Source organism: Aythya fuligula, chromosome 13 (genome assembly GCF_009819795.1).
Source record: "Aythya fuligula isolate bAytFul2 chromosome 13, bAytFul2.pri, whole genome shotgun sequence".
NCBI lineage: Eukaryota > Metazoa > Chordata > Aves > Anseriformes > Anatidae > Aythya > Aythya fuligula.
Window position 1 is genome coordinate 12,143,442 of NC_045571.1, and position 27,962 is coordinate 12,171,403.

Sequence of the window (27,962 nt, forward strand, 5' to 3'; positions counted from 1 at the left end):
GTTTGGCAAAAACATGCCTTGCCAGACATGTGGGGCCAAGCAGAGGCAAAACATGGGGGGACACAGACATGAGCTGGGAACAATAAGAGTGGAGTATGCCAAAGGAGTGATTTTTGAAAGTGCTTTACTTAATATTAATTATGGACTACAGCAAATGGATTAAATCACTGTAATGCAAATACGGTGCAAAAGAAGTAATTAATGTAATAATATAAACTTAGGCTGGGAGGAAGCATACTGGTGAAATTCTAGCAAGGTTTAGGACACCAGGAAGGACTGGCAGCTGGCCACCTGTAGGGATTACATTTTGCTCATGCTGGAAAGGTAATGCTTTGAGGAAGCAGGTGGGGGTAGCTTGCTGCCACTACAGGGGTGAGCAGGTGAGCGGGGAGCCCTGCACCAGGGTGAAGCTCAGCTTCTCTTTCTGAAACACTCCTGCCAAGCTGCAGGATGCAGGTACCATAAGCAGATGTACTTAATTTATCACTCTGTTACTAGGCAGGTTTCTAAGCAGGCTTCTGTCTAACTTTTGTATTTTGTATTGACTGAAATAGCTCTGATATTCTGGGGGGTGAGTTCCAACTGGGGAGGTACAACATCCGTTCCTTCACCACCTCTTTCCTGCACTTGTTCTCTTCAATTCTTCTCCTGTTCTTCTTTTTGAATAAAAAAAAAATTAGGCTCAAAACTTTAACCCAGTTTATACAGCCCTCCTGGAAGAGAACTACAGCAGAGTCTTAGCTTGCTCCCCTCTAGCTCGATTCAGCTGCCTTGTGTGCCGATCAGGCTTAGAGCAGGCTTTTTGCTCTGTGATGCTGCTGCATGAGGTCTAACGGTTTAAAAAAAAAAAAAAAGTTCTAAAAAAAAAAAAAAAAGCTGAAACAAAGTGCACACTATGGTGTTTTACATCACTGATAGAGCTGTGGGAGCTGGCAAGCAGCCTGTGAGGACTAGTTTTATTGGCAAGCCAAGAGGAGCAGTGTTTTACTCTGTTATCCTGTATGATAAACTCTGACATGAGCAGCACACTGTGCCCCTGTGCACAGCGACCTCTCTGGATCTAGCACTGGGCTTTCTGCCCGAATTTCATTTTTTCTTGCTCAATATTTCACTTCTTCTGCTCATGCACTGGGCTCCAGGCACACTATCTCAAATCACTGCCTCCTGCAGAAACCTGCCTGCCTGCAACCTGACCTGTTTAGTGACCAGCAGCCTCCAGAGAAAACAAGGAATCTACATCAACAAGCAAAAGAGTGCACAGGATGGGAAGCAGCAGCAGCAGCAAGCAGTTCCTGTGCTGCCATGTCCCTGTGCCTCTGTGTGTTCATGGTGCTCCCCGAGGGAACACAAGGTGGAGATTCCACATTTGATGGCCATCTCCAAATACTGCCCACTCAAATTTCCTGTATTAATAAGCAGGTGAAATTGCATCTGAATTACCCACTGCTCCAGGCTCTAGCTTCCTACCTCTACTTCATGTGGATGACTTTCACAATGCAGTCCTGTGCTTTTAGTAAAAGTTTAAACAGTTGAAAGGGCTGGCAGAATGTCAGAGACCTACACGGAGTTATTTCCAGTAACAGGGAATCTCAATGGGATGCTTTCCAACAGTTTTCTCCAGTGCTTCCTGATTTTAACTATCACCATGATGTCAGTTCTGAAACCCATAGCATAAATACCGCCTAGCTCTGGATGTGTTAAAGTTCTGTAGTTCCTGAAATTACCATGCAGACCTCAGAACTAGCATGGCTGAGCATTTTCTCTCATCCTGGTGTTGCAGAGTTTGAGGTCCAAGCTTGGTCCTCGCAGGGACTGCCTTGCCATGACACTCCATCAATCTGCAGGGAGGAGCATGCAGTCTGGACTTTGGAGCAAGCAGAACAATATATTTGATCTGTGCAGGCCAGGGGTGGCTGTTGTGTAGGGCTGTGTCCCTTGTCCCAGCAAAATCCTGCCTGAGACCAGAGGAGGAAGGAAGGGGACTGGGGGACTGCACCTGGCAGGAGAGCAATAAGCAAAGAGCTTCTCCCTCCCATCACACAGAGGAGATGCCATCCTGAGCCTCCTGCATGCTTCAACATGTTGTATAAAATGTACATTCCCTTGAGTTGCTCTGGTGAGCATGTTTTAGAGATGTCTGGTCCTGGTCCAAGCCAGCCTTATTCCTGCTGACTTCCTCCTGGTTCCTTTCACCTTCTCTGTCAGAGCAGTCGGTGCCATGCCAAGTCCAGCTCCCTTCTCCAACCACTAATGTGCTGCATTCATCAAAGTAAAACACAGTATTTCCAATGTCGGTTGCTTGCTCACCAGTATTTTCTAAATTTAAAGCTATCCCATGATGGCTGGCCAGAAGCCGCAGGAGGCAGTAAAGAGTAGATTAGTGTGTCATCAAAATATCAGCAATTGGGAAGCTTCATTTCTGCTCCGATCTGTGCATAGACCATTTTTTTCCTGGTGCTTTCCTTCTTTGATGTATCCCCAGATAACACTGGGTTGTTGCATACTTAGCAGTGGAAACAGCAGATAGTGATTGAATAATTTTACACTTGGATGTGTAAAACAGTGCTTGCTGTGTTGATTTGTGACTGGTTGGATTAATGTGGCTCTTTACATAGCTGGTTGATACGAACTTGATTTTCCCTTTAAGCTGCCTCTGTTCACAAGAAATTCCCATCTTGGGTAAATGCTCCTGCAAGAAGATGTGTTTTCTGGGTTGTTTGGATGAAATGAAAGCACAATAAATATAGGGGGTTGAGTTGGTTAGTTGGTTCATTTTCCTAACAAAAGTAAAATTAAAAAACAGAGACAGGCTTTGAGAACTTTTTTTTTTTTTTTTTTTTTTTTTTTTTGTAGTCATTATCACAGGGGACTTCCTTAAAAGTCCATCAGTAATTTCATCAGTTGAGGGCATGGTGTTGAGAGACATCCTGGGTGCTTCACTGAATTCTAGTACCTGCACCTGCTTCCTGGAGAAATTTCCTTACTGCCTTTGCAAAAGTAACCAACCCTCCACTTCACCTTGTACCCATCTGTCCCTTGCAGTGGCTGTGGTTGTGAGTTTTTACAGCAAAAATTTATCTCAAGGCCTCCCCACTTCAGCTTTGCAACAGCTAAGGCATATCAGTTAATAAAATAAATACAGTTAGCTCAGGCTCAGCACTTAAATGCTATCAACACACTGAGGAATGGGGACTAAGAAGAGGTAAAAAGAAGAGTAATGTGCAGTGGCTGCATGCAGGCATTTGTACCTAGCTTTGTGTGAGGTGTTGCCCTTCAGTGTATGTCCTGCTGACAGATTTCTAGAGTCCTAAAAAAAAAAAAAAAAAAAAAAAAAACTTCAGAGGAATGTGTTATCTTTATTCATTGCAGTTTTCATGCCTCCTTTTTGTCCTTTGTCCTGTTACCAGAAACAATTTGCTCCAGTCAGCTTACAACTCCTCCAATGGTCCGCTGAGGACTTGCACTGCAACAGCCAGCCTCACAAATGGCAGCAGGCAGGGAAGACTAACTTGGGCTTTAGAAAGCTCTGGGCTTCTCAGCCATCCTTGGGATGATGTTTTGAGAGCAATCCATCAAACACAGGCGGTACAGCAGTCGTGAGCAGAGTTAGCATCCCACTGACATGTGCGTTGCTTTTTCCAGCGGGGTTCTGCAATGGACACAGACAGTTACTACCAGCACCAAGACAACGGGGAATGCACAGTGGCATCCCTTTCACACATCACAGTGTCAATGCAGGAAGCATTTGCTTTCCACTGATTTCTTGCTAGCATCTACACTTTGTTCAAAGTTCACAAACATTAATATTTGAAAGGTGTCTCAGGCTCCATGCATTCAAGTATAAAATTTGGGTTAGTTCATCTCTCAGAACAATGTGGAGATTTTTCTACAGCCAGTTCTCCCTCACTGGTAACAACTTAAAGAGCATATTAGGAAAGCTTTCTATTTGCTTACCCCATATTTTCATAAGGAAAAGATAATATTATCAGTACCAGGAGATCAATTCTCTCTAAATGATCCTTCTGGCAGGAAGAAAATGTCATCAGTACTAATAATTTAGGACCATCCACTGCGTCTGCTTTCCCTGGGTGCAGCCAGTGACATTCAGATGAATGCAAACTGCACAAAGAGAATGAGGCCCCAGCCCAGAAAAACAACACTCCTTAAACACAAGCAGAACAAATCTCTGCTGTCTGAATGGTTTGGAGCAAGATAGTGGCATTACTTATGCTCTGAGTAACTTTGCTGCATTTAATAGAAGCAGACTGGTTTTGTATGACCAGGTTTTGGGTCCCTGCTGATTTTATGGGTTGTTGTGAGGCATTTTGTGTCAGAAATGTCCCACTTACAGGGTTGCTTCCTGAAAATAAACTGTTGTTTAGTGTCCAATCTTAGCTCATCTGTTGATGTTTTTGTCTCTTAGTATTTAATAACTTGTCTAATTTACAGCCATAGTCTGATACACCATGTAAAAGCACATTGAACGGACAGGCTGATGTAATGCTTACCTTTTCTTGCACTGACCAATCAGCATAAATATTATGAGGCTACTTGACAAACTCAGAATGACTGGAATGAGGATAAATAGCTGCTTGTCCTCTTCTCTGGACACTGCAAAGATAAATGATAACAAATAAGAAATTGTTACATTCCAGAACAGGTCATATTACCTCTTGAAAGCTTGGGCTCAGATTCAAGCTCAGCATGTCCAGGTAAATTGCTACCCTGCATATATTAATTTATTTGTTACAGACAAAAAATAAATTAAAATAAAATATAAAATAAAATAAAATAAAATAAAATAAAATAAAATAAAATAAAATAAAATAAAATAAAATAAAATTTTTTAAAAAGTTACTTTTGGTTCCCTACCAGAGAAACACTCCTGTGTCCATTCACTCCAGAAGCCCTGGTCGGCACAGAAATTGTTTGTTCTCCCCCTGACACGGACACATGAAATACGGCTTTGATTTACTCTGGCAATGGTAAAAGCAGTCTCCATTTGCGTTGACACAGACTGAGAAAGAAAATAGAGAACAAATGGCAAGGAGTTATGTGCAGCCACCAGTAGCTGTCTGGCACGACCTGATGTTTCTGAACATGCTCCCCAGGCTTTGCAAATCCCTGGATTACTTTTTAACAGTTTTGAGTGGTTTCATAATAGTGGACCAGCTAGTGCCAGAAATATGATTATGCAAATAAACCTTCTGAAAACAGATATGTTTGGAGGGGGGAAGGGGGGGGAGGGCAATCATGTATGTCACCATTCATATCTGTTAATTTATGGAATCCTTCATGAAATTAACTACGAACACTCATATGTAGGATATGACAATTGAAGAAAGAAAATGTCCTTCTGACATGCCCTATGATTAAGTAATTCTTGCCATTTTTTGCTATCAAAACTGCAACTGAATAACATAGGAGGAAAAAGCACTACGTATGAAAGATCCATTTTGTCCCAGGCCATTTCTCTGGAGAGATTAGATTTATAGTTTCATTGGACCAAGTTGTGCTGCCAGGTTCAGAAAGACAAACCAAAACACTCTTTAAATTTCTGTTAAGACTTCCTGAGGTAACAGGCAGGAGGCCTGAGAAAGCTATTGCTCAGAAACTCACTATGAGTCTGTTACTGCTAAGGCAATCACTGTGGCTGGAGGGTCAGGGTGCTAAGCACCAACACACGCAGAGCAGCAGCCGGCCAGCGGCTCTGCACAGTCCACGAGCAGGGCAGCAAACATCCCGTCCCCAGTTTGGTGGCTTTCCTGGCACGTATCCCCACCACTGGCAGTGCCCCCACCTCCCCTCCCTGGGGCAGGGTGCTGTCAGGGATGTGTGGTCCCTACCGCCCAGGCAGCCTTGGCCTTGCCCTGCTCTTCTGCCAGCTGGACCTCGTACTCCAGGCACTGGGGTGGTGTTTCGCCACCCGGTGGGCTCCACACCACCCGGAGCTCCTCGGACGCAGACGTGGAAACCACCAGCTGCTTGGGGGGTGAGGGCTTTGCTGGAGTGGGGAAAGAAAAGAGAAGGTCAAGAGGTGCCATCAAACACATCCTGGTGGGAGTGACTTCAGCTAATCAACCACCAGTCTCTGTCCCTTTTCCCCACTGATGGGATTTTTGAGCACCCATTGCTATCAGACATGATGCTACAGGAGCAAGGACTTCACCCAGAGGCTGGGTTGTTTATTTTAGCTTGAGACATGGCCAGGGCTTATGCCTCAGTCTGAGATGCGATGCAGGTGTTTCAAAATGCCGGCTTCTAAGCAATGTTCTTGGCACACTTTTCTCAGAGAGCAAACAGGCAATTTGGGCCCCTGTACTGAGGCACCTCAGTACTGTTGTCCTGACACTCTTTGCATCCCAGGAAAGGCTTGGAATATGTCATATGGCCAAAGCCATACAAGAAGCACATGGAAGCCCTAACTGAATCCAGAAATCCTGCTTATTAGCCCAGTGGATTAACTGGAGGGCTAGATGTTTATCCCTTGACATTTACATGTGGGCAAATAGCATCAACCTAAGAAGTGCTCTAGCAAAAAGCGAGTCTTTCTAACAGGTTATGCTTCACGCTGCACTTTGTTTTCTTTCCCCAGCTGTGACAGGTTTCAAATCCACCTTTGCTTTTTGTTCACGTGTCTCTGGCAGACCCTACTGCACTTTACACTTCTCCCCTGCCCTTAGCTTGCTTTCAACAGCAATGCCCAAAAACCTCTCCCAAGCTAACAGAAGCAGAGCAGCAGCTTCAATTCCAGTCAGAGGAAATAAAGCCACATTTGCAGTTCTGCTGCTTGGACCAAAAAAAAAAAAAAAAAAAAAAGCAAAGCTTCTTTGCTGTCTGCCCAGCAGACCATTTATGTCCTGAGTCATCCGGATGCTGAGCACAGCACTCCACAGCACCCACTGAAACTGCAGGGTGGACACTGAGCAGTGCCACTTCCTGCATTCCTGCAGACACTTGTGGAGACAGGTCCTGCTGTGGAGACCAGTCTTTGCCACAGCTCCTTCTCTGGGGAAACCCATCCATTTGCAAGAGCACACTTTAGTTTGAGCCCCTCTCATGCAAGGTGTGAGCCTTCAGTGGCCATGCAGGTCTCCAGAGCCCTGCTGCTTTCCTCCCAGCCTTACCTAGGTTGTGAAGGCGCAGGGTGGCATACAACGGCCTCAGCAGGGTAGCTGCTGCTGACCCATTGACACAAATGCTCAGATCCTTATATTCTGCCTGGCTCAGGTTCTGCAGCATGCAGCCAATGTTTATACCATGGTCCTGGATGTAGTCATCACACTGCTCTGCATGGTCCAGGCCCTCATACCTAGCAGAAAAAAAAAAAATCAAAACAATGGCAGTTAATATTTATTTTTTTTTTCTTCTTAAAGAACAATTGGATAGGAGCAAATGAACCTAAACCATGATCATCTCCTGTGCCCTACGCACCCTCTACCTGCCACAGGTAACTCAAAATACTGTGCTGTGCATCCTCTCACCTGGACTTCTGCTATGGGACAAGTGTTGGGGGAAGGAAAAAATAATATGCATACCTTTCTCCCAGGTTTGTTTTTATCGGCTGTGGCAACCTCTCTGCAAGCCCTCTGCTGGAGCACAAGAGACCTCGTGAGGGGCCACTGCACGAGTGGAGCAGGGGCAGGCTCTGGCCCCAGCTCATGAAGACACCCATCTTCAAGCAGCCACTGGCTCTGGAGTTACAGAAAGGTCTGCTCCCAAGCCAAAATGCAGACATTTGTGGCAGATAACATGTGCCATAAATGTGAGCGTGCTAGCGATAACAAGCTGTTATGGTTGAATGTGGGTAGGTCCTCTGCATACACGCAATTGTGTAATGGAAACCCAGAAGGTGGGATCAAAGAAAGGGTTTGCTGGTTATTAGCGATTGTGAAACAGTAACCCTGTCCTCACAAACTGCCTCCTGTCTCTGCGGATTACTTTCCAAAGCTGGCCCCATCCTGGAAATACTGCCTAGGGCTTTCTATCATCTTTTTAATGCTCCTGCTGGGTTATTTCCATTTTGGTAGGGCTGAATCTGCCCTCTATATCCTGCGCCTAATAAAAGCCGCGCTGCAAAGCACATCATCATGTGGGAAAAACCTCATGTGGTAGGGCTATAGAAAAGAACTCACAGGGATCAAAGGCTACCAGGGCTGTGTTCCCACCCATTCTTGTTATACAATGGGACCCAGATCCAAATGCTTGTTTTTGTTAGAGGCAGTTATATAATGGTGGTTTTTTTGGTTTTTGTGGGTTTGGAGTTTGTTTGTCTTTAGCAACAAATCATACATACCCGTGATGGATTTTTTTGTTGTTGTTTTGTTTTGTTTTTTCAAGTAGACCTTTGTAGTTTGTAAAATTATTTTAAATTGTTTCGAAGAACATTTCCAAGAGCCACACAGAAACTATTTTTATAAAGCAGCTATGCTTTTCTTTACAAGTAGCCCAAAGGCATGAAACCAAATGATTTCCTAACTAGTCATCTTTACCATAGTATCACAGGAAATGAAGCACAAGTGAAGCATTTAGATTATCTAAAAACACTTAAGTCCAGCTTAGTTTTTATTGCAGAAGAGTCATTAGGCAGTAGTATGAAAGAAGTAACTGAGAAACATTGATCATTACTACTTCTAGACAGCTCTTTTGCTTGGATGAGATTTGCTTGTATGAAAATATATTTGAGAAGTAAAAGTGTTAGTGCCAAGAGTGCCTGCTCTTTGTATAGGGTTCACTGAGCCTTGTAACTGCCTGCCTAATCCTATGCTATAGAGATATATGCATTATGAGCAAGAGAAATGCATGGCCCAAATGGTATGCATTGAGTATGGTATACTGAGTGAAGGAAAAGCACAAGGCCTCATGATGGCCAACATGCAGAAAGCACTTATGCAGCAGTATAAAAAAGAAAGGAGGAAGAAAGCAAAAAGAACTGCTCATTTAAGATCAGCAGTAGATTTTAAGGAAGGCTGCCCAGAGCTGTGGAGCCAGACTGCTGCCCTGCACACAGTGACAGCTCCCAGTATGGGGCTGAGGAAGACGTGTGTGTCCCATCTTGCCTTGAGCAAAAATTCCCAGAAGCCTGCTCTCTGCCTCTCCATGCTGGACACAGCTCCTGGAGAGGGGCTGGGAAGAAGCAGGATTTGGGGATTTCCCTGACAGAAGGCACATGTTGCTTGGAGTGTTATTCTAGGTGGATAACGTAACGGCTTTGCCAAACATAAAAGCGTATTTTCCATTTTAGTACACTGAGTGATTCAAAGTGGAGTTCACTTGATTGCTTCCTGGCTGTTTTTCTATTTTGCTGATACGTACCAGTAATATAAACCATAATGTACTCCGCGAGGTGCGAGGAGACCTGGTTGCCAAGTGCACTTGAGGTATTCCCAGTCATGATAGATGCAATGAAAATTCTGAACCTCTGATTCCAGCTTTCCTGTCAAATGAGAAGAAAATCACCACCATTTAGCAAAACACCAGTCAGAAATACAATTTTACAACTTTGAACAATTGTGTGCTGCAGTCAAAAGACAAAGAAGGCCAGTCACAATCATCAGATAGTTTTGCTGCCAAGTGCTCTATTTCACATAAAGCTCAGTTTGCTGTGGTTAGAACAGAAATATGTGTAACTGACCCTATCATTCAGCAGTGGAGCTGTTGCAGGGAAACCCAGCCGAAACAGGGTAAGGACAGAGTCTTGCAGCAAAGAGAAAGAGGCAGGAGATGCTGGTTCTGATTCTACCTCTTCCCATAGCCTGTTAACACCTGATGGCAGGGGACTCATTGCGGTACCTTGAGAAATGAGCCCCAAGTATCCAGTAAGCACAACCACAGCCACGGACAGCAGTGAGATGTCTTATACCTCAGCAAGCCCTGCAATGGCTTAGCCATCCAGCAACCCTCAAGCCAACAGTGCTTCATGCAACAGGCTCATGCAAAGTGTGAAGCCGCACCAGGTACAGAAGGCTGCTCCTAACCTTGCAATGGGACCTGAAAGGTAGCATAAATCCATTCACTCTGCACCTCCACATCATTGGTACACCGTCCTTCAAGCAGGGTTTGTACCTTCACTTCAGCAGTCCTGCTGAGGTCAAATCCAACTCTGAATTTTAGTTTCCTAGTAAAAATAACCTGGTTGAAAGACAGACTTTATAAGCACCTCTTTTGTCACTGAGCTGCAGAATTACCTACCATTGCTAACTCTCTACCTGATAGTAGGCTCACGCGTTAGTTTTAATGTTTCATTTCGTTTTAACCCTGCTTTTCCTACCTAGTGCTTTTTGGGCACTCTTGTACAACCAACTCTGTTGTGGCTTCTGCTGCCCATCCTCACTGTCTTTGAGTCCCTCCACCCCAATGACAAAGAAGATCAGACATTTAGGCATTTCCACCAGCCAGGAGCACCCGGGAAGGTCTGACAAGGACACTGACATAAATCCAGATGAAAATCATATTTTTGGGAAGTGAGGTAATCAGAAACAGAAGCAAGCTGTATCATGAGGAATTTGTTCTTGTGAGTGATGGTTTACATAGGAAAGTGCAACCACAGCCAGCAGGGCTGGTCCAGTATCCTGTTGTGGTGCAGGAGCCAGGTGATGCTGCACTCCCAGGGTTAGCCCTTTGTGAGACAGCTTTATGAGCATTCCCTCTAAAGGTTTTTCTTTTTGCCTCAGGATTACTCACCCTTCCCCTAAACGGGAAAAAGTATGTTGGAAAGAGCTGCAGCAAGAGGGAGAAGGAGTCATATTGACCCAAAGAGTAACGGCCTGTAAAGTGAATATGCTTGCTGCAACAGGAATTTGGTGCAGTGGTAGAGCCCCCAGTTGGACTTTTTTCAGCAGTCACAGAGCTTAAGAGCCCTGTTGAGCCACGTGTTTCTATCAGACATTGCTGACTCTTGCTTTCTCTGATGTTCTCATAGATTTTATTTTTTTTAAACCAACTTTTCCGTATGACCTTATCTGGCACCCAGATTTTGGCACGGTGTCAGAGGTGACATATTTCTCTCTTTTGGATCTGCTTTGTAAACACTTTTATTACTTGTGATTTAGGGAATTCTTACACGGTCTTTTTAACTGCTTTTTTAATTATTTTTATTGCACTTTTTAAATGTCAGTTAAAAACATCTTGGAAAAATCAGCACAGCTGCTTGCTGCTGCATGGCTCAAAGCATGACTTGCGCATAAAGAGCAACTTCCCATGCCCTGGCAACTGCAATATCGCACTGAAACAGGGAGGGAGGCTCCGTGCTCTTCCCCTCATTCGAGCTCCAAGGGATGGCTGGGCTCAAAGCCTTTGGTTGGTGGCTGAACACAGCCTGGCAGCCTTGGCTTTGATGCCTTGGGTGGATGAAGCAAACAGCTCACATAGGACCTGCAGAAACTATTCACAGAAAAAGACCAGGGTCCACAGTACAGCTAACCTGGTATGCCTGCTTCTTCTCTCTCTCTAGTCTCTTGACCCGATGAGCTTTCTAGCACTCCTGCATTATGGTTGTGCAAAATCTTCCCTTTCAGGAAAATGAAAGGAATTTTTTGGTACTCCTCAGTATCGTGCACCAACCAAGCAGCCTGCCACTGGGTTTCCCCTTGCCCTGCTCCATTTCCCTCTTCTAAAGAATCCCACAAATATTTCAACAATCCTTCCTGTACTGTGTCTGTCTGCTGTTGCCCTGCTACACATCAATGAGATAAGACTGACAGTTTTATCATTTTTTATCATTTTTATCAGAGTTGAGCTGCAGTCAAACATATCTAAAAAACAGAAGTAAATGTCAATTAAAAGCACTCTTCGGAATGAAAGCAATGTTAAAGCATTAGGATAATTAATGAAATGTAATTTGTTAATTATTTACCATGCTGCAACCCTAAGGATATGTTGATATTGCCTGAGTTCCAGTTCAAATGCCTGTAAAGACTCTCTAAAAAGTATAGTGTCTTTTACAATGAGGAATGGTACTGGATGTCACTTTATTACTTTTGTCAGTAAGGGCCACACCCTTTGATACAAATAGCCACTTTTCTAACTCTCACTACTGCTGTTGTGAAGTTTCAAAACCCATTCCTGTCTGGCAAAGGTTTGAAAGCACTGGCCCTATGGAACGAAGTCTGCCTTTTCCATGGGAAGTTGGAACTGATGTTTTGCCACTGTCCTGCTGCTCCCTTAAAGGCAAACACAAACCTGCACAAGAAATAAAGGCAGAACAGTAGCAATATAAGAGGAGTAAACTGCGTTCTCTTACCTTCCATTCTCTGTCACCAGTGTTACGGTATTCAAATTTGTATTTTACTGTGCACTCATTGAAGGTTTGTACGTTGGGTGGAGGTTTCCACTCTATATCGAGAGAACCTAAAAGCCCAGGATCAGTGATCTGAAGGTCTTGTGGGGGAGCAACTAAATTGAAAACAAAGCACAGGGTAAAACAGGTTGTTGATGTAAAGAAAAAAGAGAAAGTCATTAAATTTGGTGAAATGAAAAATGCAGCTGCTGGGTGCGGAGGGAAGCTGGGTGGAAGTTTAATAGACTTCGCTGAACAAACACGCACAACCTCACCTCCTGCCTACGCAAAAACAAACAGTTCTTGCTGATACTCAAAAAAAACAGTCAAGAACCACTGAAGAGGGACAAAAATGCCACAATATCTTTGACACTCCCTTTCAAACTGTTATAAACAGAATTGCTGTCCTGGGGTGAACTTTCAAGCCCTCTAGTTGCTCACTTATAACTTTTGGTATTCACCAAGAGCTGTGGGGACAAGTATGAGGACAATCCTTGCTGGCATTGCATTCAGCATGTATACCAACATAGGATGACAGATCACATCATGCTGTCAGAGAAATGTATATTCCTTAAGTGTAACAGAGACAAATCACCCATCTTGCTTTAAATACTCTTTTCAAGCTTATTGAAGATTAATGAAAGAAACAAGATAAAACCATACAGAAGCACAAAACCAAAGAGGTAGAATCATTCTTATTTTGGACATCTGTCAGGTATAAACAAAAAATAAAAAATAAAAGTGCTTTTACAGTCAATATAGCTTTTATTACAATATTGTAAGTTGGTACCATGTGTTCATAAATCAGTATATTTTGGATGAATTTCAGAGTAAGTCATGCTTCCTAAAAGCTGAGCTCTGTATTGAGAATGCTGTTCACATGACAAAGCTGTTCAGATCGTTCTATTTTATTAGTTCAAACAAAGTCAATTTTTGTAACAGGTCATTTTTCTCCATGTATGCTGTCTAGCAGTGATATTATCCATTTGGGTTTCTACATATTCATTGCATGATGCATGCTTATCTTGGTGACTTGTAGTCCATCTCCCGGCAGTGGCAGTCTTGCATTGCTGCCACATCTCTGAGTGTGGTGTCCAGGGCACTGGCTTCTCTGCCCCCTTTTTTGCCTCCCTTTTTTGTCTTAGGATTTAAATTTATTTTATTTTATTATTTTTTTTTATATAAATCCATTACGAAGGAAAACCCTGAGAATACCTTTATGTGGAACACATTGATATAAATCAGACTTTAACGTGCTCTTCAGAAAGTCTACAGAGAACATTACTGAAAGATGTATTTCTCCTGAGGAAGCCCTCCTAAATGAAAAACTTCACAGGCAGCAGTCTTCAGGTTCCACATTTCCCAGCATGTAAAGCTCCCTGGGAGACTGGTTGTTATGTTAGATGTCAAAGTAGGATATCATGGCAATGTATTTAGGGAGGTGCTGGGGCAAGGAACAATAGATTATAACAATTTGGAGGAGAAATAAATGAGCTTTTATGTATTTTTCTGTGTAAGAAGTAAAACACTTTGCCTCCCACCAGCTATGAGTCCCGTGAATGCAGCCTGGGTTCAGAGGGTGGCTGTGGGCTTGATCCAGCTCCAGAGGCAATGGGGCATGGCCCTGCACGTGCAGCCCCTTCTAACCAGGGCTGTCCTGCTCATTCCCACATCCCCTCAGAAGGCCAGGGGGAGGTATCACTACGCTATGGCAGGCACAGATTTACCAACATGGGCAGAGGAGGGGAGAGTAGGGGCATAGGCAGCTCTACTGGTGCAGAGTGCCCAAGCTGGGCTCTGGGTGAGTATCAGAGCTGGGACAGAGGGCAAGGTGAGGGCATTTTCTGGTTCTTTGCAAACCTGCCAAAACTCCAAGAAAGGGAGAAGCGGCACCAGCAATTAACAGAGAACAGAGCTTAAAGAGGCACAGCTGCTAAAAAATGAATGAATGCATGTCCAGAAAGGCCATTTATGGTCACAGGAACGAGGGAAACAGAGAGGAACAGGGATGTTCATCACACACCGGCCAGCCCACTCTGAGAGCTGCCAGAGCTGCTGCGAGGGAGGACTCCCACAGCCCCAGCACACCATGTGTGAGCAGACAGCTGGCCAAGCTCTGCAGGCAGGGCTAAAAGCAGGACTGGGAGCCTTCTCTTGCAGGAATGAAGGTTGAGCCTTGCCTGTATACAAACAAGCAAAAAGCTACTAGCTTTTGTTTGTGAGTCTCATATGAGACTTGCAAGAGAGCAGTAGGTTAGGCCAAAGTGGAATTTCTGTTTCTCTGGAAACAATAACACTCTGAAATTTGTTTCCATCCTGATTTTTTTTTTCCATAAGCAACATTTATTTCTAACAATAGCAACTGTAAACAGTAATTATTGCAAAATAAATTTCAAACAAAATTAAAGTTCAGTGGGAATGGAAAATCTTTGTTTTAGAATGTCACTTGCATTCTGGAATTCAATTGTTTTATAGATGTCAACACTGCCTCTTGCAGTTTCTCAGTTTTACGTTCTTACAGGACATACAAATCTCACTCACATCATTCATGCAGAACACAGGACTAAAAGCACTCTTTTTTGTCATCCAGCCTTGAAGTAAAGCTGCTCCTGAATGTTTCTGGAAAGAACTACCTCCTTCTCTGTGCGACTTGCGCTGCAGTGACTCATCTCCCAGTGTGCTGGATGACAGCTGCAGCCCCCAGGCCATCCCACCCCCAGTTCTGTGCACTTTTGCTCCAGCATCACCGCTTTGATGACCAACTGCCAGCACATTCTTACCGAAGGTGTGCGAGACAGCTGCCTCCTGCCGCCACCATGCACTATGCGAATGGTGAAAGGGGCAGGAGGGTTTTGTAATTTTTCCACCTGCTTTACAAGTGGGAAAATGGCAGCCTACGAGCTACCCCCTGCTCTTTTATATCTGCATTTCTTGGTTTGGTCAGCTCCGGAGTAGGGGTGCAGGTGACTAACATTTTGAGAAGCACGTTTTAAGGGCAACACTTGCTCGCCTGGAGTGGCAGCATCATGTTTGCTGGCAGCTTCCTGTGCATGCTGGCTGGCAGAATGGGGAGCCCCTCGATGCCCTCCCAGCCATGTTTTCACCTCTCCAGTGCACACTGGCTGTGGAGGGCAGGGCCAGTCCTGCTAAATGGCCCTCTAAAGAGGGAGAGCATCTGGAAGTGAAGTCCCAGCTTCCACTGCAACCACCAGTGACCGTAACGCAGCAGAGCAGTACAAGAGAGTTTCAGGTGCCACTGCCGTGGTCAACAGCTTTCAGAGCAATATTTCTTACAAGAATAAATTATTATTCTCAGATTATGACTTACTTCTCTGTTTCTTACACCATGCACAGTCTGTACAGCTGCAATCACACTCAGGAGCATTTATGTACCTAGGTGGTGTTTATAAAAGCCAGCCCTATATATCAAATGATATATTCACTGCACAAGAAAGGCAATTTCTGCTCCCTTTGAAGTTTCCACTAAACACACAATACATTTACGCAATTGGTTGCATATTTATAAATCTGCCCCTTGCTACAACAAAACAAGCCATGGCTGAAGATCTACCTCTGCAAAGAGCCCGCGCTAATGCAACGCACGTGTGAGCAGGAGCCCAGCGTGGGTGCTGTAGTTACCTGCCGTCTGCTGGGAGGAGGAGGAGGCCATGCAGCCCCACACCAGTGCCAGGGTGAAAAGGTAAATCCTCTGGAGAGCCATCAGAAGGACTTCAAATGTTCGGGGTGGCAGGTATGCAGTGTTGGAAAAGCTGTCCTTCGACGCACAGATAGGAAGGCTGGAAAAATGAAGCAGAGTTGAAAGGCTTTAACACGGTGGTGGGGCTCTGGAATTCCCTCTGCAGGGTGTGCACAAGCAACAATTGTCTTTTCACTCGTTTACCAAGACAGATTAATCATTTCCCAAAGGAGTTGTGGTTCTGTGTTTTGTTTTTTTTTTGTTGTTGTTGTTGTTTTTTTCATTTTTAAATTTTGGGGACAGCAACACATGGATGACTTTAGCTTCATTCAAAATAGTTTCTGGCTAGCTAAGCACATTCTCCAAATGAAAGTCAGTCTGCAATCATCAAGCTGTCTGCAGCACATCTTCTACGGAAAGAGTGAGGCAGCCAGTCAGCCATCCCTCCTTCTGGAGGGAGTGCCTCCAAACAGTGATATTTTTATTAGAAAACTCCAAATCAGAATGCTTGAGACTTTCTTTATCCAATAAACAAATGCAATTTACTGAACTGTCACCAGCAGAGCTTTCCTGTTTCAGGATTTGGTCAGTAAAAAGAAAAAAAAATCAGAGAGAGGGTTTCCTTTCTAATTCATCCTTCAACAACAACAAAAAAGCGATGTTAGCAATCTCTGTGAAAAGTCTTCTTTGTTAAAACAAATTTTGAAGTGAACAGATTTATCTTCAAAGCAGGTCTGCTGGAGGAAAGACGGGGCATGAGAGGGAGTATGGAACAGTTTTTTTTTTTTGGGGGGGTGTCCTCCTTCCTTCAGACTTCATGCTGGAGAGGGCAGGAACCACTGCCCATGAACACACCAGCTCAGCCAGCCTCCCTATGGCAGAAAGCACATGCATTACAGGTTACATATATATATATATACATATACATATATATATATAAAAAAAATTAAGTATATTATATAACTTATATTTCTTTAACTTTTACATATAGATTAGCTATAGATAGAGATGTATGTCTGTATAGTGTTTAAGTTCTGCTTGTGTAAAATTACAATGGCACCTATGGGAACACACAATGCATCCCTGAGCTTATTTCAGATTACAGACCTGGTATTTTGTTGCTCCACATCCTTGGATATAAAGGTTGGCTCCTGGGTGGTACTCAGGCATGCCTACTCTTCAAACACCCAGCTGCTGTGTGACAATACAAAACTGGCAGAGTTTGGGAAATCAGAGGGCTGAACCAACAAAGACCCCATCCCACTGAACAAGGAGAAGGGCATCAGTTTGCTCGGGCGGGGGGAGGATGAGGGAGGGAGTATGAATTAACCAGAAATCCTAACTGGCAACACATGGCTGTGATGAAAAACATGCTATTTCAGAAGCTAATTTTCAATTAAAACCAACCTCAGATCCTCCCAAGTGCTCCACATGAGTGTAAAAAATACTGGTAATTTTTTGGTTTTACTGTAGAATGAGAAGGGAAAATTCCAGTCTGAATAAATGAGTAGAATTAGTTTGTAACATGTTAAACAGGACATAAAGCTTGTGTCACTAAAACCTATCAGATGGGATGTGTGTATAAGTCTTTCTTTCAGAAAGATCTCATAATTCAGTACAAAGAATCTGTGATAAAAGAGTGGGTTTAAAGAGCTGTGAAAGCAGCGGATATAACTCCCATCTGATGAATAACAGCACCCAAGGACTGAGCATGAATCTTAATGGAAGAAGATTGTCTCCATTTCCAATTATGGTTAGTTTTAACATATTCACATAGGTTCACAAGGCAAATAAAAATAAGCAAAGGTTTACACAGAAAGATTTAAAACCAGTGAAGAGCTCTTACCTGGGCCTCTGCTAAGTACAATAAAGCCCCTCTGCCTCTGGAGGGCTGAGCTCCTCCACAGCCTTGTGGCTGCTCTGCTAAAAACTTTGTATTTCTTACAACTTCAGAGGTTTTTAAAGACCTCTGTCTGTTCTCTTCAGGGATCAGATATCACACTGCAATGTTACGGCACTTGCCACACAGTCAGAAGCTTTATTAAGCTAGCAGCTTAGCCACTAGGGAGGACAATGTCAGGATTTATGATCTGTTGGTGTGAATTGTTGCCATAACTGTGCTCGGTAGGTCAAAGGTATGTTTCAAATATTTTAATAATTCATTAAAATGAAAAACAAATAGTGTAACCAGCACAGGCTGCTTGCCAGAGGCTGCCTGAACCCCTGCGGTGCTGAGGCCCAGCTGTCCCCAAAACCTGAGAGCACCATCCCCATGCAGCACCTTGGCCTATGCACCCCAGCTCTGGTCCCACAGGGACAGCCCTGGACTGGGCTATCCCACGGCCTCTCCTGCAGCTCTCTGGCTCTGCTCACCCACAGCACAGACAGCTGTTCCTGCCTCTCAGGGATCTACGGGAAATATATAAAATCATCCATCCGCTCCATCCTTTTCTGCATTGTAGGTATATCGGCACAGCTGGTCACCATAAACTTCATAGAGCATTTCATGGCCCTGTTTACTTTATCCCTCCTTCCCAGCATCATCCAGTGAGCTATCCCACCTCCCAGCCCCTCCTGCACCTTGCTTGAGCCCTGACTTAAGTTCAGCCCACAGCATCCTTTGCAAGGACTTCAGCCACACCTGGTTTGACCCCACTTAAAGCTCTACTACCCAACACAAATTGCTGTCCTTTATGCAAAATAAATAAATAAATAAATAAATAAATAAATAAATAAATTAAAATAGTTTGTCTCCCTACTGCCTTATGTGAGGTGAGGGAAATTGATTGCAGCAATTCCCTTGCAGGTGGGACAGTAAATGGTGTTTTGGAAAGTGGAGCTGCAGTGCGCGTGCCCTGACAAGTAATGGGCTGTGGCTGAGGCTGCACGCATCTTCCCTCTGCCAAATTTAGAAATATTGAGAAATGGTGATGACATACTAAGGAACATGAGCAACAGTTTCAGGAACAGAAGGAGCACTTCTTGTCAGGAAGAAAACAGCTCTAAAAGCACCTGTACAGGACATGTTGTATTGGTGTTTGAACTGATGCCCAAAAGAATGTGTTATTGCTCCCCAGCTGGAGTCAATGAGAATGTTCAAAGCAGCAAAGGTAGGATCAAGCCCTTTTCTACCTGCCAGTTATCTTCACGATTCCACTGGGAACACACACACACAGACATACACAGTCGGACAAGGTATATCAACCAGCAATGCTAAGGAAAAAAGTGATCCCATGTATCTTGTTATAACAACTACCTCCCAGAAGAGACACCAACTGTGTGTGCACAGCTTTGAAGGCAGAGATGCAAGAGCAAGAAAGAGGACCACTGGGTTCTGTTGGGCTCTGGCAAAAGGGGAACTCTGAAGTGGCGACCAGGAAGCGAGTGACCCACTGCTGTCCTGACCTGGGGTGGCACATAGCTGGAAAACAGCCCAGAAGACCTTGAGAACTTTGCTCGTGATTGATCACCATGTGAATGACTGCTCTTCTTCTTTCTGAAGCAACAAGCAGCAGAAATGGGTAGTACAGACCCTGCTGCCTAGAGCATCCCTTGATTTTTTTTTTTTCAAGGGGGAAAGGAGGTTATGGGTCTGTTCTCCCTTCATTGAAATTACACATCTCTGGTTGTTTCCTCCTTGCTTTATACAACATAAGGGGGAAAAGTTCCTTGTTGCTGGTAAATGTATGTCCTTGCTGTCAGAGTTATGCAAGATGAGGTTTTAACATTGATGTATTTTCATTGTGTAAGCTATTTTAGAAGAAAAGGTCACATTGGCCAGATCATTTAAAACAGATGAGAAACATTTGCCAGTAGGGTGAATGCCAGTTCCCAAGTGCTAGAACTGGGTCAGTTCCTGAGAAAATTAGGTTGGAAAAAAGCACAGTTGGGCTTTGCAATAACAAGGCTCAAAGCCTTGGCCGACGCCTTGGCCTATGCTTGGCAGCACCGGAGCACACAGGGAGGAACAACGAGCTCACAGTAGTGTTGAAAATCTTCTGCACATTCACAGCCCCACCTGCTCAAACAGCTCCCCTTGCAAACTGAAGGCATCTTTCTTTTCCTCTCCATGTGTTGTGGCACTGGTACCTGATGCTCACACCATGTTCCTCCCACAGACGGTGCTAATGCAATCCCCAGACTGATGCTGGAGGAGGTCATCTGAGGACAAGCTGGGGACGATCCCTGCCCTTTTCCAGCTATGTGGAGCCAAAGCACAACCCACACAGCAAGTGGGAGGTGGCTCTGCACACCTCTGTAACACTGTGTGCTCATACCTTGGCTAACACTGATTTTTTCAGTGCCATGCTCCTCAGATAGAGCAATGCCCTGGCAAGCTGAGGGAAACACAGGGCATAGCCCTTCATGTGCCTGAACAGAGCCTCATGCCCTGAGCTCAGGGCAGGGACAAGCAGGTGATTTGCATCTTACTAAGCATTCTGCAAATGAGGTTAAATTGTGAAAAGCTCACGGAAGAAGAAATCTCCTGAGTGACAGTAAGGACTCCGTGGGTCTCCTGCTGGCCCTGAACACATCTGGGAAGGCGTTCTGGCAAAGGGCCTTAGTGCTGTGGTTGGGATCAGTTCCCCACGGCTGTGACCTGCACCCACCTCTCCTCAGAGCTTTCTGGTGTTTGTGGCAAGACACACGTGTGCCCTGCAGTGGGTGAATTGGCAGGGGTTTTTTTCTGTTCATCTCCCTGATGTGGCTGCCTTTGCCATGAGGACTGTGATGGATGTATTTGGAAGTGCCACCAGCACATTCATTTATTTCTTGATTGAGATTCTGGGAGGTGTGTTAGGTCGGTGAGTAACTGCTGGAGTCACTTTGTGCTCATGAACTTCTCAAGGGAGCTTTCCTTGCAGAACAGGAGTTACTGTTCCTCCAGGAGCCTGGCCAAGTCCCAGGGCACTGCAGTTGCTCTACAGGGGCAAGATTAGCAAAAGAGGCAAAAACTTGGGAAGGCAAACTTGTAAAGGCATCTCCAGGCTGAATAGGAAATGTTGAAGAGCAGAGAAGTCCCTGGGCATAGTCCTTGGCCTCTGTCAGATTCACTGAGCAGGTGCATCCAGAAATGTAAAAGTGTATATGTAAAAATTCAGTTTGATTTTGAGGAAATAAACAGAGAGAAACATCTTTGATAAAGCTTCTCCTTGCAAACTGCTAAGAGTATGGTAAAGGTATCATTGCTGGAGCCAAGTCAAAAAAGATGGGCCAAATCCTTTCTGGTTAAAATATGTTTGTGATTGTTCATCTCTCTTGTGCCAAATTGGTTTTGTCAAACAATCCACTGCCCTCCTATGTAAAAATATTGGGATTTGATAGTTCAGAATAAAAGCTTTCCACTTTACAATCCAGCTTCATGTTAAGAAGTAGCTTCCTATTCTGTGAAATAAAAAATAAAAGGTTCCAGCTACGAACAGAACATTTGGGTATTGAACAGCATGTTTCATTTGATCCAAAGTGATGGTTTTTCTATTGCCAGTGGGAAGAAAAATCAATGACTTATAAAAGCCTCTTAATTGCCTCATGTTTCAGGGAGGCAAGTCTCTTTTATACAACTTGCATTAAACAAGCTCTTTCCAGGGCGCCGGAATAAGAGAATCAGCAATTCAAAACAGACCTGTTGCCTCCAGCATAGTAATATGAATTGCACAGAAAAGGGTACATCAATGCCAGGAGACGCGCTGGAAAGAGGAGCATGATGCAGTGGCGACAGACTGATTGTTGCAAGAAAAATCCTTTCTTTGCATTAATAAATTAAACACTCATGGCTTCCATGGGACTCCAGGAAGTAATAAAGGGAATCCAGATTCTTCAGCAGTGCCCAGTGTCAATATTTATTCTTGTGGTGAGTGGAGTCCTCAGTTTTCCCTCTGTGTCTGCTGATGAGTATTATTGGGGACTAACCCTGGCTTGGACATCTCAAGGAAGGGACAGCAGCTGTTTGAATGTGCCTGCATTATGCAAGCCAACTAGGCAGCTGCTGTGGAGCTGGCACGGCTGACCACTGAAATTTTTGCTTTCAGTGCAAAGGAAAGAGGGGAGTGCTGAGAGGATGAGGGAATGCCGGGGACAGGCATGCTGGAAGGGGACTGGGAGCAGAGCCTGGCATGCCAGAGCCCAGACTGTGCCCATAAATACATCAGAGATTGATGAGAGGCACTGAAATAAAGACAGAAAGCCAGCATAGCAACAAGTGCTAATAAGCTGGTCACAAATATATCCAGGCAGAAATGAAAAAAGAAACTAAATGCAAAAGAAACTACAGATTATCTCTGGAACAGGAAAGCTCTGAAATATCTCTCAGCAGGAGCTGAAGGGACAAACAGCCAACCCACATATGCTTGCTGACCCAGCTGGGCAATGGGGTGCTTGTGACAGACATGTCTGGCCCCAGCACCACAAATACTGGGTACAAGACTGAACAAGGAGCTGTCCATGAAGAGCTGCAGAACAAATGCTGTTCATTTCCTCCCACCAAGTCTACCTCCTCTCCACAAGTTCATCTGCAAGCCCCCAGCTGGCCCTGAGGCTGCCTTAGGGAAGACCGAAGCCTTCCCACCATGTGGCTTTGAATCCAGGTGATCTAGTGAGTTTATGAGGAATGGCACACCTCTTAAATCTTCACACAATACTGATGGAGCTGAATCCAGCTCAAGCAGCAGTTATTGTAACTGTCAGGAGCAGGTTCCCTTTGCTGGCTGCTGTGGAAAAAAGTGAGAGTCTAGCCCAGTGCTAAGACCCTCAGATGTTACATCTTCAGAAATCGAAATGAAGAGTAAAAACTAAGTTGGGCTCCTGTCTCCTCCAGGCCAGTTCTCTGCAGATGCACTGGAGGACATTTGCAGACCAGGTGAGAATATGAGCTTTTCCCACTTGACTTCTTTATCCTAGGCAATTGGATTTTACCTAGTTATTCACAACTGACCAGTAATTTATGTTGGAAGAAAAAAAAAAAAAACATGCAGCATGGACCCCAGCCTAGTGTTAAAGAGTAGGCAGCTTCCTGACAGACTTTTACAACTTTCTACCTGTGCAGCAGGATTGGCCAGCCTGGTTCCCAGCGTGAAGCTGGTGCCTTTCCATAAAATCCTCTCTCCACTTGCTCACTAGCCCTATGTGACAATCAGCAGCCAGGCTTTCAATAGCTACTTCAGTGCCAAATACTAGGGAGAGGGAACATCCCGTCCTGCCCCAAACTTGGGCTCCCCTGCTAAGGATGGCTGAACCCTGTGAGGGCCACGTTCCGCCTTTTGCCCATGAAAGCAGCTGGTCGGTCTCACCAAGCTCCCGCTCCTCTCCAGCCGCCTACCCGGCTTCCTGCCAATATTTTTTCCCAGCAGTGTTTACCCCCAAGAGTAGATGTGTGCTCTGCCTGTGTGCTTTAATCTTTCTAGTTTAAACCACTAGGTTTCACAGAACAACAGTAAGTAGTTCCAAGATCATTTTCAAGTTGCTCCAGAATTAAATAAACAAATTAAAAGTTGCTACGAAAGCAGACCTTTTCATGCTGAGTGCTCTCACAGAAACTGGGAAAGCAAGCCTGGCAGTGTGCAGACCACTGCAAATCAGCCCCACAAGCACTTCCCTGCAGCCTGCCCAGGGTACAGTGCATGGCTGGATCCAGCGCTGAGAGCCACAGGAGCCAGAGCTCCACCTCAGCTTTCAGACCACTTTAAAATAACAGTAACCTCAAGGCTTTTGCATCATTTTTTAAATTTGAATTTTCCTTCACAAGCCTCTGAGCCCTCGGGACAAGCAAAATAAGTTTCCCTTTCCTTCTTTAAACTCTATCCAATGTCTTGTACTGGAAAGTTTAGCAGAGATGTTGGCAGAGGTCCTTCTGGTGTGATCACTATGCAGTGGGAGCAGTAAGTGTAAAAGACGGATATTCTGTACAGTGTACTGCCCTAACCTTGGTGCCAGAGGATCTGGCAATTTCCACTCACTTCATTTTTGCCTCCCCATGAGTGGGATCTGGCAACTGGAGTCAGCAGGATGAGCTGACATTGCATGAAGCCTCTGTGCCTGGCAGGCCAGCTGGCAAACACTGGAGAAAGGGCAAAGTCTCTAGATCATTATCACGGACCAGCCTTTGATCTCTGAGCTGCAATCCTGGATATGAAACAGTATTTACCCTTGGGAGAGATGGTTTTCCTACAGCACAGGGTGCCTTTGGAGTGGACAGCAATGCCGGCCCATGCTCCTGTGCCTTGCATGTCCCATACAGTGGCTCAGGATGACCAATGCAAAAAACCCCCGCCCCAGCCTCTGTGTCTCTTACATAAAGATCTTACAGGTGTTGAAAGGTGCATTGCTGGATGCTTTTATCAATGGTACAATGTTTGGTCCAATGACAAACAAACCAAAAAGAAGTTCTTTAAGCTAAAAAATAAAAGTAAAAAAATGCTGAATTGATTTTTCCTCTGCAAAAGGATTTTTTTCCTCTGCAAATAATTTGAATTTCACCTCCCTTCCCCCCACTAAAAGAGCAAGCATTATACCAGAGAAACGGCTTGGCCCAGAACACTTAGACTGCAACAATATCTACTGACATTTTTATTAATAAGTCCATGCTGATTTAAGACAAGCCTAGATACTGTTATATTAAAATCTATTTAAATATGTCCATAAAAGGAAAAATATGAGATTTTATACATTTACATTTATGTTAGAAGTGACTACAGAAAGAATTTCAAAACAGCTCGAATGTGGCTTGCAGGGTATGGAACAGGTATCAGTTGCACCAACAGTAAATACAAAAAAAAAAAAAAAAAAAAAAAAAGCACGTAATTATGTCTGTCTGTAAGTCTGTAAACTTGCAATTCAATCATCACCTTCAACTCTCTAAGCAGCCAAAGTTATTTCAAGAACACAAACACCATTACCCTTAAAAAAGAAAGAAGTACTGATGGAAAACTATTTCAAATTCATATAGAAATGCCAGTAAGCACAAATCAATATTCTGTATTACACCTGTAAAGGTGTGCTGAGTTTCAAAAATACACAACAGAATATAATTACAATATAAAGCAGACAAATTCTCCCACTCCCATTTGTCTAAATGCAGCAGAGAATGAGCTGCTGGGATTTAATGCTGATCACATAGTTACAGCTTACCGTAACAGTTCTGGATTTTCCTTTGAGCCAGGTAATGTGCAAGATGAAAATATTCACTAGCTGTAAAAAAAATAAAATAAAAAACTGGAACAGCAAAAATGAATAAAAAGTCCTGCATATATTCCTGTTTCTAGAGAACAAGTTTCAAGCAGCTGCATCTGAACAGCCAGCCTGGAAGAGTTTAGTGTATAGGATACACATGAAGAAATAGGGAAGGGAAGACGACAACTGCTCACTGCCCACGGCAGAAGTCTGGCTCAATATCCCCTCCCAGACAGCAAAGTAAGCACATTGTGCACGTGGGATATAGTAAACAGTCCCACACCAGCATTTGAGGGATTTTCCTGTCACAAGATGTATTTTGATCAGAGAACCCTGATTTATGCAAACTGAAGTGTTTTGTGGAAATCCACTGGTTCCAGCTAACTTCTGGCGGACTCCTGCTTGGCTGCCAGCCAGTTTGCGGCGAGGCTGCTGGTAATGCAGTGATCCTGGCGTGGGGACAGCATCACAGGCAAATGCCACGGGCACCCTCATCCAAGGTCAGGGCTGGGGGCTCTCTGGGAAAAGCCTTGAAAATCCCAGCTGGTCTCAAAGGTTGCAGATCTGCCAACTCCCATAACCTGCAACGTGAGGACTGCTGGAGCTCCGCACTTCCTGAACTAGGACTCATCATCCCAGGAATGGGTGGGCAAGTCTCCACAGGCAGATGACAGCTGAACCACTTCATTTGTGGGAACGAGAAAGAAGGGAAAAAAAAAAAAAAAAAAAAAAAAGGCATGAAATTATACGCTTTAACTTTTTATTCAATGGGAAATTTTGGATTTTGCTTCCCCTGGGACCTTTCAAACTGTGTGAGGCTCCTCCTCACTGAAGAATAACTTCTCTCCGTTGCTATTTCCCATAAAATATGTTTTGACTCAGGTCCTGATCAGATGGCTCCTGCTCTCATAAATGCAACAGAGGAAAAAAACTGCCCCAAGCAGTTACAGGCAGAAGTGACACTGGTGGGATGGAGCCGATGCACTATCTGAGAAGTCGGACTTCATGTCCTGAGAGAAGATGCTGGCAGTTCAGCTATAAATTATGGCTTTAAATGAGGAAATGCTAGTAGGACAGCTCCCCACTATGCTACAGGTACACCTGGTTGGTCTTCCCCAGTATGCACTGGCGTTTTCAAGTTACTGGACATTGACATCAGGAAGAGTTAAATTTCAACAATATTATTTGATTTAGGGATGTTCTTACATAGGTTGTTTCAGCAACAGGGAATTTGAATTGGGGAAAAGAGCAAACCAGCCTCTTGTGGAAGTTTTGAAATCCCTGTACATGCCCAGGAGCATGCAAGCATTAGATAATAGTGAAGCGAAAAGGAGAGGAGCAGTAACTGTTTCCTGCCACCCTGCTAGTGAGAGAGACTGATTCTAGCCAGAGGTGGCCATGGAATGTGGGAGACAAAAGTTTTTGCCAGATCATTTAGCAATTATTTTTAATACTGACAAAGAAGTGGGTCTGTGTGACTGGACCTGAGGGTAACACTACTCAGAGATCTACTAAAGCACAGTGGCTTTAAAAATCCACAGCTCCAGCTGGTCCCTTCCCACACAAGTGCCCTCATGATCCTTTGCAGTTGCAGCTTGGCTAGATTTGCCCTTTGGAGAAGCTCACAGAACAGCATTTGCACTGACCACAGCCTTTTAGCTTGGGGTGAAAAGGTAAGATAGTAGTACATCATCTCTGACATAAATCAACACTGTTTGATTTGCCATGGATAAAGGCATGCTATGCTGCCAGAGCCAAAATCTGATGTAATGGAGAATGCACGGCTAGCAGTCCAGCACAAAGATGAATTGAAACACTACTGAAGAGCTATAAAACAGTGATTTATTGGTTTAGTCCTCACAGAGACATTACTGCAAAAGCCTAAAAGCAAAAGAAATGCCTGGTTTTCCATTCAGCATCTGCTGAGCAAGCAGGGCTCCTCACCCAACAAGCTACCTCCTCCAAGGATTTCTGTAACTGAAAGTCAAGGCTGTCCCAGCATCCACATTTGCTTGAGTAAGAAAGAGTTCAATCCCTGCAATGGTTGGATGTAGATTTGGGTTCTGAAGCACACACTTGGCAGGTAACAGTGCCTGAAGTCCCTTGTGTGTAATGACAGGTTATGGGGAAGTTGCAAGCCAGAGTTTTGGAAAGCCCCACACTTCCAGCTCTCCACAGGAGAGCAGAGCACAGCACCTCGCCGTAGGAGTTATTCTCAACTGGCCAGGCTGCACGACGAATTCACAGTCTACTTCCAGTAAAACAGACTGTCACATTTCTGTGATAAAGGTTGTGCCCACATACAAAAAGCGTGGTTCTTATTAAAAATAAAAAAGAAGTTCTGCTCCAGCATTTCTCATGCTCAGTCACTGTTAAAAGGCAATGCTGCCTTCCAAACTAAACCCTTAGATAGCTTAATATCAGATCAATTATTATTAGGAGGCAACTAGCATTTGCCACAGTTTCACCTTACAGGTGGGGCTCAACTACTTTAAAGACTGTTTAGGCACATTGCACATAAAAATATTAGCTATTACCTTAGGTAACACCTAATATCTTAAGTCTAATGCTTGAGAAAGGCAGAAATCCTTGTGGGTGTGACGGATTAAGCCCAAAGATCATCGTGCTGTTTCCTGTTTGTTCCCTTTTCCAGCTTTCACTGGTGTTATGCTCTGTAATTGAGGCTTGCCCTGCATTATTAAGATATAACTTGGTACATTTGAGTAATACCTAAGTAATGCTATAATGAGGTGTAAAAAATAAATATTTCAAACAGACATTAAGAAATATATTAACAGTCTTTCATCAATATGTTAATCAATT

The 27,962-nt window shown here is 44.1% G+C and overlaps 1 protein-coding gene across 1 annotated transcript; it reads right to left on the reverse strand.

Annotated features, from left to right (window-relative positions):
• Positions 1–2,842: 2,842 nt before the first annotated feature.
• IL13RA2 (interleukin 13 receptor subunit alpha 2) lies at positions 2,843–25,333 on the reverse strand. The gene is made up of 10 exons (XM_032196587.1): positions 25,098–25,333; positions 15,917–16,074; positions 12,242–12,393; positions 9,978–10,131; positions 9,316–9,436; positions 7,128–7,312; positions 5,847–6,004; positions 4,873–5,017; positions 4,509–4,611; positions 2,843–3,649 (listed from the first exon to the last, which is right to left on the reverse strand). Exons 2-10 carry the CDS (start codon positions 15,996–15,998, stop codon positions 3,607–3,609), a joined length of 1,143 nt encoding a protein of 380 aa, XP_032052478.1. The 5' UTR covers positions 15,999–16,074; positions 25,098–25,333; the 3' UTR covers positions 2,843–3,606.
• Between the last annotated feature and the right edge of the window lie 2,629 nt (positions 25,334–27,962).